The sequence below is a fragment of the Branchiostoma lanceolatum genome, chromosome 15 (genome assembly GCF_035083965.1).
Source record: "Branchiostoma lanceolatum isolate klBraLanc5 chromosome 15, klBraLanc5.hap2, whole genome shotgun sequence".
NCBI lineage: Eukaryota > Metazoa > Chordata > Leptocardii > Amphioxiformes > Branchiostomatidae > Branchiostoma > Branchiostoma lanceolatum.
The window spans coordinates 12,751,684-12,761,286 of NC_089736.1; the positions used below are offsets into that span (position 1 = coordinate 12,751,684).

Below are 9,603 nucleotides of genomic sequence, written 5' to 3' on the forward strand. Positions count from 1 at the left end.
TACTAAGAACACGTTTTTTTTGACAGGCTTTCCTTACAATCCGCCTTTCTGGTTACTATCGTCCCATAGAGAGACGTAATTGAAATCAACTCCAAGGCACTGTAGAGATCCGAGAGCTTTTGATGGTTAGCAAACTACAGAGCGTCTAAAGTCTAAGTGCAACGTCGCAACAGAATCACTTTCTCTGCTTTAGTTTCCTACTCAACAAACCCAAACAATGATATAGACAACCATAACGTGCTGAGTTCGATCCTTGAAACTAATTCTAGTTTTTACGTTTCAGTACTGGTTAGTGTTACTGCAGCTTTTGGGACAGCCGCTGTACGGTGGTGGTGAGAGTTCCGCCTGTCACCTATGGACGTCCTGGAAAATATGGAGAGGAATTAGCGGGGATGAGAGGTGGAATTATGTTAAACAACAGCAATAGTGCTCTCACGTGCTTAATCTGCTGAATACTGCAGCTTTGATATTATATCAGGGTTTCAGCGATCTGTTCACTTACATGAAGTACCTGGAACAGCCTGGCATATGAAGCCACGCCGATTGTCGCATGGTGCGTCGAGCCACTTTCCTTCAAATTGTGGGGGTGTGTAGTAAAAAACGCAATCTTCTTTGTCCCCATCCACAACGTTGCTTGGTTTTCCCATGATCCAGGAGTTGTACGTCCCAAGTGTAGAACCATCCACCCACTCATAGCTCCCCTCTACGCGCTGATCGTGCAGGCCGAACCAGAAGGCAGCCCTGTCGCTCACGGACTTTAGCAAGGAGGTCAGGTAGGCGTTGGTCTCAGCGTCTCGTGGCATGGCGAGGGTCCCGCCGTCTGCACGACAGGTCGCGGCCGCATGGCTAAAGGTTTTCGGTGTCTTGAAAACCATGTAGCAAATTCGATTCCACTTTACGTAACCTTTAGAGCAAGATACTGGAGAAAAAAAATGAGTCAAGAACATACGTAGGGATAGCCATGGTTGCTATCAAATCATAACTAAACAGTTCTTTATTAGAAGATAAATTTACCCATGCAATTAGGTTTTCGGTGTAGTTTCATTTGATACAACATAACTTATAACTGAGTCTGTAAACCGTTTTTTCCAAACATTACATCATACATATGTACACTTGTAACGTAACTATTGAAGAAGACAATAAAATGATAATCAATTATTGATAATATAAATAATGTCATGCAATGAAATAATGGTAGTCAAAATATTCCTATTCTATGTAAATTATGTTCCTTTCACAATCAGGACATATTTAGTGCTGAAAACGAACTTACCTGGCATATTATTCATCTTGTGAAGACGCTGCTCCAAGACGGCGTTTCGACTTCGCTCCTTGTCCAGGTCGCGTTTCAATGTGTCAAGGACGGCGGACGCTCGACAAATGTCGTCTTGGTCACGCTTCAAGGCGTCAACAGTGTTGAACAACTGGCGTATGATGCCATGATTGCGATTCAAGGCATTAACAGCGGTGGACATGTCGTCTTGGTTACACTTCAAGGCGTCAACAGTTGTGGACAGTCGGCGCATATCATCTTGGTCGCGCTTCAAGGTGTCAACAGTAGTGGACAGTTGGCGCATGTCGGCTTGATCAAGCTTCAAGGCGTCAATAGTGTTGGACAGTTGACGTATGTCGTCTTGGTTGCTCTTCAAGGCGTCAATTGTGGAGGACATTTCGTCTTGGTCGCTCTTCAAGGTGTGAATTGTGGTGTACAGGTCGACTCGATCGCGCTTCAAGGCGTCAACAGTGGTGGGCAGTCGGCTCATGTCGTCTTGGTCGCGCTTCAAGGCGTTAACAATGGTGGACAGTTGGCGCATGTCGTCTTGGTCGCGCTTCAAGGCGTCAATAGTGTTGGACAGTTGGCTAATGTCGTCTTGGTCGAGCTTCAAGGCGTCAATTGTGGTGGACATGTCGTCTTGGTCGCGCTTCAAGGCGTCAATTGTGGTGGACATGTCGTCTTGGTCGCGCTTCAAGGCGTTAACAGTGGTGGAAAGTTGGCGCATGTCGTCTTGGTCGCGCTTCAAGGCGTCAATTGTGGTGGACATGTCGTCTTGGTCGCGCTTCAAGGCGTCAACAGTTGTGGACATGTTATCTTGGTTAACGTTGTGCTTCAAGGCGTCAACAGTTGTGGACATGTCGTCTTGGTCGCGCTTCAAGGCGTCAACGGTGGTGGACAGTTGGCTCATGTCGTCTAGGTCGCGCTGCAAGTCGTTAACGGTGTTGGACATGTTCTCTTGGTCGCACTTCAAGACGTCAACAGTGGTGGACAGTTGGCTAATGTCGTCTTGGTCGAGCTTCAAGGCGTCAATTGTGGTGGACATGTCGTCTTGGTCGCGCTTCAAGGCGTCAATTGTGGTGGACATGTCGTCTTGGTCGCGCTTCAAGGCGTTAACAGTGGTGGAAAGTTGGCGCATGTCGTCTTGGTCGCGCTTCAAGGCGTCAATTGTGGTGGACATGTCGTCTTGGTCGCGCTTCAAGGCGTCAACAGTTGTGGACATGTTATCTTGGTTAACGTTGTGCTTCAAGGCGTCAACAGTTGTGGACATGTCGTCTTGGTCGCGCTTCAAGGCGTCAACGGTGGTGGACAGTTGGCTCATGTCGTCTAGGTCGCGCTGCAAGTCGTTAACGGTGTTGGACATGTTCTCTTGGTCGCACTTCAAGACGTCAACAGTGGTGGACATGTCTTCTTGGTCGCGCTTCAAGTAGTTAACGGTGGTGGACATGTTCTCTTGGTTGTGCTTCAAGGTGTCAACAGTAGAGGACATGTCGTCTTGGTCGCGCTTCAAGGCGTCAACGGTGGTGAACAGTTGGCTCATGTCGTCTTGGTCACGCTTTAAGGCGTCAATAGTGTTGGACAGTTGGCGTATGTCGTCTTGGTCACGCTTCAAGGCGTCATAAGTTTTGGACATGTTGGCCAGGTCGCGCTGTATGATGTCGACAGTAGTGGACAGTTGGCGCATGTCGTCTTGGTCGCGCTTCAAGGCGTCAATTGTGGTGGACATGTCGTCTTGGTCGCGCTTCAAGGCGTCAACAGTTGTGGACATGTTATCTTGGTTAACGTTGTGCTTCAAGGCGTCAACAGTTGTGGACATGTCGTCTTGGTCGCGCTTCAAGGCGTCAACGGTGGTGGACAGTTGGCTCATGTCGTCTAGGTCGCGCTGCAAGTCGTTAACGGTGTTGGACATGTTCTCTTGGTCGCACTTCAAGACGTCAACAGTGGTGGACATGTCTTCTTGGTCGCGCTTCAAGTAGTTAACGGTGGTGGACATGTTCTCTTGGTTGTGCTTCAAGGTGTCAACAGTAGAGGACATGTCGTCTTGGTCGCGCTTCAAGGCGTCAACGGTGGTGAACAGTTGGCTCATGTCGTCTTGGTCACGCTTTAAGGCGTCAATAGTGTTGGACAGTTGGCGTATGTCGTCTTGGTCACGCTTCAAGGCGTCATAAGTTTTGGACATGTTGGCCAGGTCGCGCTGTATGATGTCGACAGTAGTGGACAGTTGGCGCATGTCGTCTTGGTCGCACTTCAAGTCAACAGCGGTGGACATGTCGTCTTGGTCGCGCTTCAAGGCGTCAACGGTGGTGGATATGTTGTCTTGGTCGCGCTTCAAGGCGTAAACAGTGGTGGACAGCTGAGATATTTCCTATGAACGTATATACAAACATTAGAAATAAAAGATAGCATAAAGTTCTGTCTTTGCAGCCTTTAAAAACACAACAGAATCAGTGTTAGAAAAAATAGTTTGACAACCTCTGTTGGGTTAAGGCGGCCCAGGAAGTATTATTCCATACATATATGATTATGTCCTTTAATTATAGATAGCCTTGTCACACTACGATGAAACATGACACAGTTTTAGAACCACCTAAAACACATTGAATAAAGGTGACTTAAGTTTTTCTAATGCTAGATTTTGGGTTAGAAATACACATTTTGCGTATTGTATCGGCTTACGCGCCCAGGCGGTAACACCACCTTTCATCATAATATTTTACAAGAAAAGAGTTAACCCCATACGAATTATTTTTGTCCGAGGCTATTTTGTTTAAAATGACGATAACATTGTTTTTGGGGCCAATAACATGGGAAACAGCTATTTTGGGGTCGTTTTCTAAAAAACATTCGCCCCAGTTAAAAAAAATTAAAATCCATGCAAAATAGCCTCGGACAATTTTGATAAGAAAGCTATAATAAGTAATATTTGATTACTCAAAATGATTAATTCTTTTGTTTTGAGCTGGGCGTAAAGCCGTAAAAGTCATAGCCCGATCCCACACAAGCAGCTCGATGTCTCCCGCGAAATCCAACACCTTTGACGTAACGGCCGTTCCCTTCGAACACCATATCGAACATATAGAACCCCCTGTTCTATTTGGAACACCTCCGTCAAAACAGCGCTAGTAGCACTCGGCGCGGCTCATGTAACATTTGTGGAGGATACAACTTCCAAACCATTTGATTAAAACATTTAGAATGTAATACAATCCAATTCATGGCCTATAAAATAATTTTGTACTAATACGTACAGCTGAGATGAGATATATGATTGGTTATGGTAATAGACCTTGCGATCCCCGAAATGCTCCGGAGTGCATGGAACATTTCGAACCGTGTTCGAGTTCGGCTGCCCCGCTGGCCAGGCACGCGGCCGAACTCGAACACAAATTTTCGAGCATGGGCTGCCTTAACCCAACAGAGACAGGCTTTTTGGTACAGCTATTTTTAAATTACCTCTTTATTGATGAACGTCAGCGGGACGAGTCCTACAGCGACCAGGCTAAGCAGCACGGCAATGCCGGCGGCAATGCAGCTGCGGTGGGAGCGAATGAAGCTACAGACAGAACGGTGACCGCTTGCTCCACCCGGATATGTGCAGTCTGTTAGAAAACAAGAGCTTTTAAAACAACACATTCTTTTCAAAGAGTTGGCAGGCAACCATAAAATATTGGTGATGATGAACTGGCGTTAGAAGCTAGTATGTTATTGCAAATCTTCTCGGTGGCCAAACTGACAGAGTATGGTTGTACGTGCATATGCAACCTCATAGTTTGGCAATTGGCTGAAAGTCTTAAGGCTGAGAGTCTAAGGGCTGAGAGAACTTGCTTTGTATAGTCCCAGATATCAGGAGTGAAATAAACTTCAATTAGCAGGTCGGTATTTGTCCCTCATTAAGGAGTTGTCAATGAGACATGTAAGTAATGTGTAATGTTTTGAAGAACTGAGAAAATGATGCATATCGTTAGCTTGTACAAGTACATCTGTTGGACTTCAATTTTGGTATTTTCAGTATAAATCATGCCAACACACTGCGAACTGAAATTTGTCTGCTGTGCGTAGTTGCAACATTCAATACTATGGTATAACTGAATTGAAGTGCAAGGTCTGCTCGATTGAAACTTTTTCAAATTACCTTTTTTGAAAACATGATACTCTATTGTTACAGAAGAAAAGTAGATATTTTTTATTTATTTCCCATTTTAAGATAGAATAATCACGACCATTTTTACAGTACAACAGTCTTGAAAATAAATATCTTTGTTAATTCCCAACGGGAGAAAAATGAGGGCATGATAAACATGATTTGCATGATAAACATTCGACTAAATCAGCATTTATCCTCTCTTGAATTATCCCGTTTCAATATCAGCTCCAACAAAAAGCCATCTGCAGTTCGGTACAAAAGCTGCTAGGAGACCCAAAACTAGACTGCTACGTTTCGGTGCCTTGAGCTACCTGCCACCGACAAGTCCTTACATGCATATATTCATAGATGAGATATCAAAACTGGAAGTTCTCCTGCAGTGTTCTTTTTTTTACTGACGCTTACCAACAAACGATAGCATATAGATACTTCCGTAGTTTCCATCCATAGCGTACGCCATAGCAAATAAATTTTATAGATGAAATCGTCTGTAGACCCCACATTAAGTGCGCGCAGGTAAAAAAGCAATGTGGGCTAAAAATCAAAATACGCAACTTTACAAGATTGAATACCATAAAACATGTGATAAGAATTACAGAGAAAACTTGTATCTCAGCCAACAAGTCTTTTTTCCTGTAAGTAACACTGGTGTCAAAATTTAAAATTATCAAAGATCCGGATTTGTATATATCGAAAATGGAGAAAGAACTCGGGCCTTAGGCTTCCCGTACACGGGGCACGGGGCAGACTGGCTGTGACTACATGATGCTGACTCTCTGTCTTCGTCTCAATTGAAGATCGAACTGATAGAAGAAATAACTGACAGACAATACATTTGCGACATATTTCAATTTTCGGTATGTTAATCATTGCCGAACAGTTTTTCAAAAATCATGTTTTTTTTTCCTATTTCGAAATCAGGCAAAAAGGAATGAGCGCGCTGACGCCATCCATAAAATGTACTTGCTGTGGTCTTATCAAGAAAAACAGATCCGTGGAGGATGCATTTGTGCAATTTATAAAAATAAAAATTTTCAGAGCAATGTTTGGTGATCATGACGCATTCGTACGACTCAAAATCAGCAAAACTACAAAGACTTACCTGCTCTGGAGACGTACAAAGCGTTTGGTATATTCGCAGCAGCGTGCGCAATTGACTGCCAATCAGTCTGCGGCTGCTGCATGGGTGTGGTGCCTGGAGAAAAATTAGACAATCAAAATGCCGCCGACGGTATGTATTTAGGAGAACAACAATCTCTGAAAGATTTTATAAAACCAAGGTTCAGCATTTTTTATGACAAGTAGATGTTTGTTAGCAATGATAGTATTTTCTATTTAACATACACAAACGCGTTTGTACCAAATTTATACCCTTCTCCAATTAGTACCTTCAAAAATATTTCTTCAGACTCTTTTTTTTTGTCGCATGGTAATCCATGGTATTTTTGGAAAACGTACTACTTTTAAACAGGAAACAGTGCTTAATCATTGTGTTCACCTAAAATTGCATGGTGGTAAATATTTGATTTTCAAAAGTATGTTTCTTCTCGAGTAGCGATGTTGGGTTCAGAACTGGTCATATTTTTTGCCAAGCACAATCACTCAAAGTGTTTCGGGCTTTTTTACGTTCAGAAGACCGAGGAAAAACTTAACGCATGATTCTCCCCCGGGGCTTTACTTCACTATCCGAAATGGCAGATGCAACCCCACCGATGAACACTTGGTCCATTTAGCGAGGCAGCAAGATTACTTACATTTTCGGCCCCCCTCCCGGATATTTACAAGACATCGTCGTAAAGAATGCATCTTCTAAGCTTCATGCTCCGGCACAATGTTACTTGGAAAATATTTTCCAAAAAACTCTTTGATACCAAGCGAGGTTCTAGGTAATTTGAATCTTATATCTAACATTACATAAGATTTTTAACAAAAACAGAAACATCGTCTACTGCCATGTCAAGCAATAGAGAGAATATATTTTCACAAAAATATTTACCTGTGTCCCCAGTTTGGGACTGCTGTTGCCCTCCCGGCATGGTGCGACTTGACAGGTTTCTGGACAGCGAGAAATACACGTCTTACACCGGGCGGGTTCCGATTCACAATGTTAATTATAGCTTCAGCTTAAGAAATGAGAAGCAAAAGATGAAAGAAAACCAAATTGTGTGGGTGGAAAATATCGCACTTTTTGCAGGCGAGACAAATCATATAAACACGTAATCGTTTTCTTTGTTTTTCTGTTACATGATTGAAAAAAGGAGTATCGAAAACAACCTTTAAAGGTATTCTAATATTCTAATCATGTTTGAAAATCTGTAACCTTTATTATAAAGGACAGAAACAATTTTTTCTTCGTCTCATATTTTCTGTGTTACGTGACGCAACAGACAGCTATTTTTTTGAGTTAATGCATACATTTGCCAACTTTTTCACGGTTTTTCTTTTTCTTTATTGTTTGTTTACTAGGGAGCTGGTTTTGTAGAGATACTACGTTTACCAGCTCCTCGCAGATTAACTGTTTTAAATCTGTGAAGCCGAATAGATAGAAAAAATATAAAACAATAAAACAATAAATACATCTATATCTGTACCATGTATGGTGAAAAGTAGTACATGTCTACAGCTGTTTTATATTGTCAACAATTGTCGCGCGATAAAATTCTTCTTCTTCTTCTTATGAAATGTGTAGAAAGAATATTTCACACTTAACCGTTGCTATTGAAATACGAGTAATGTTTTGAAACCCAGCGCCATTGAAGAGTCGTCCTTAGAGTAAACATTACTTACCCACGTTTTGTTTGTCTTCGTGCTGAGTATGTGGAGCACAGGAAGTTTTGAATACCCCTGCGTTAATTGAAAAGAAATCTGTTTATGTACAGAGCACATTTTCTCACACGAAACACAACGTAATCTAATCATTACTTCTCAAAAGAAGTGTGTGTGTGTGGGGGGGGGGTTAGTTCACATACAGAGGACAGGTAAAAATGGCGCATGTCACATCTTGACAGCACAGCGACGGTTTATGTAATTTAACAACATTGGAAACATCTATTGCTGAATGATTACATACTACAAAGGACAAGAAGGAAGTATGATAAATATTACAAGTAATGGATAAAACATCGGGAAGTGGCACGACGGCATTAGTCAATACTTCCTCTTGATTAGATATATTGTTGCATTTTCCCAAGGTTAAAAGTCCATTAGTAATGCCTTAACAACCACGACTCGCTTAGAATGACTACATTCAATAATGTAATAAGAATATAGGACTTGACAATTGTTTGTAAATTTCTACTTGTTAAAAGTTTGCTTCAGATCTATTTGTTAAAAAGGAAGGGGCCAAGAAATGAAAGGGTGACTTGCCTCTGTTTCTATATTGCAATGGCGTTTTAACTGTCTGGTGTTACTCTTACAAAGATATTTACTAAAAAAAATGCTAGTCTATAACATGATTAGTTGTCCCCTTTCTATAAGGAGAGGTCGTTGACAGTAAGTGCAAGGAACACCTCCTTGAGACAGCTCTTAAGTGCTTGGCATCGCCAAGCTTGTTAGTTGTCGATAAATCCTACTTTACACAACTATTCAAGCAGAAGTTTTCTTTGTCGTCAAACAAAGAGTAGAGCTAACTGAGTTTATAGCTAACAGCATTTGTTTTTCACCAGCAGAAAATGTAATAGCTGAAAGCCTCTTCCGCCTGCATGTCTGAAAAACAACGACATGTTGACATACGTCAGCAGGCACAACTTTTGGGTATTCTCTTACTTAAACATTCATAAGCCCCTCCATTATGTTTAAGACCCCCCCGTCCCTATTCTTTCTAAAAGTTGTAGATATAAAGTTAGTCCAATTGCCTTTTTTTGAGGCCGTAGGTGTTGCGAGTTGTTATACGCTGTGTCTAGGTCACGGTATTAGAAATGTGGGCCCATCCCTCTCTTTCTACCGCCTTTTACTTCCCTAACCGAAAACAGGTACCCATTTTACACCTAGGTTGATTTAGGTCTACTAAAGTGCCTTTCCCAAGGACTTAACATTAGTAGCATGTCAAGGGATTTCAACCCAGGACCTCCGGGTTCTTGACCAAACACCCTAACCGTTACGCTAAATAACACGCAAAACAAAGGTTTATCATAAATTCTTAAAACCTGTCCCTACGAGACCAAACAGAGCAACCTCAAACAAC

General features: G+C 42.3%; 1 protein-coding gene across 1 annotated transcript; it reads right to left on the bottom strand.

The window, feature by feature from the left end:
• Positions 1–494: 494 nt before the first annotated feature.
• On the bottom strand, positions 495–7,456 carry LOC136449352 (uncharacterized). Its single transcript, XM_066449367.1, has 5 exons — positions 7,417–7,456; positions 6,523–6,615; positions 4,730–4,875; positions 1,277–3,641; positions 495–919 (listed from the first exon to the last, which is right to left on the bottom strand). The coding sequence occupies exons 1-5, from the start codon at positions 7,454–7,456 to the stop codon at positions 495–497; spliced, it is 3,069 nt and encodes a 1,022-aa protein (XP_066305464.1).
• Between the last annotated feature and the right edge of the window lie 2,147 nt (positions 7,457–9,603).

Bases quoted from the DNA above. Each gene is read 5' to 3' on its own strand.
- LOC136449352 (XM_066449367.1), bottom strand. From the start codon at position 7,456: ATGCCGGGAGGGCAACAGCAGTCCCAAACTGGGGACACAG. The intron at 6,616-7,416 runs GTAAATATTTTT...ATTTTTCTCCAG, and splicing joins GTCCCAAACTGGGGACACAG to GCACCACACCCATGCAGCAG. The intron at 4,876-6,522 runs GTAAGTCTTTGT...GTTTTCTAACAG, and splicing joins TTTGTACGTCTCCAGAGCAG to ACTGCACATATCCGGGTGGA.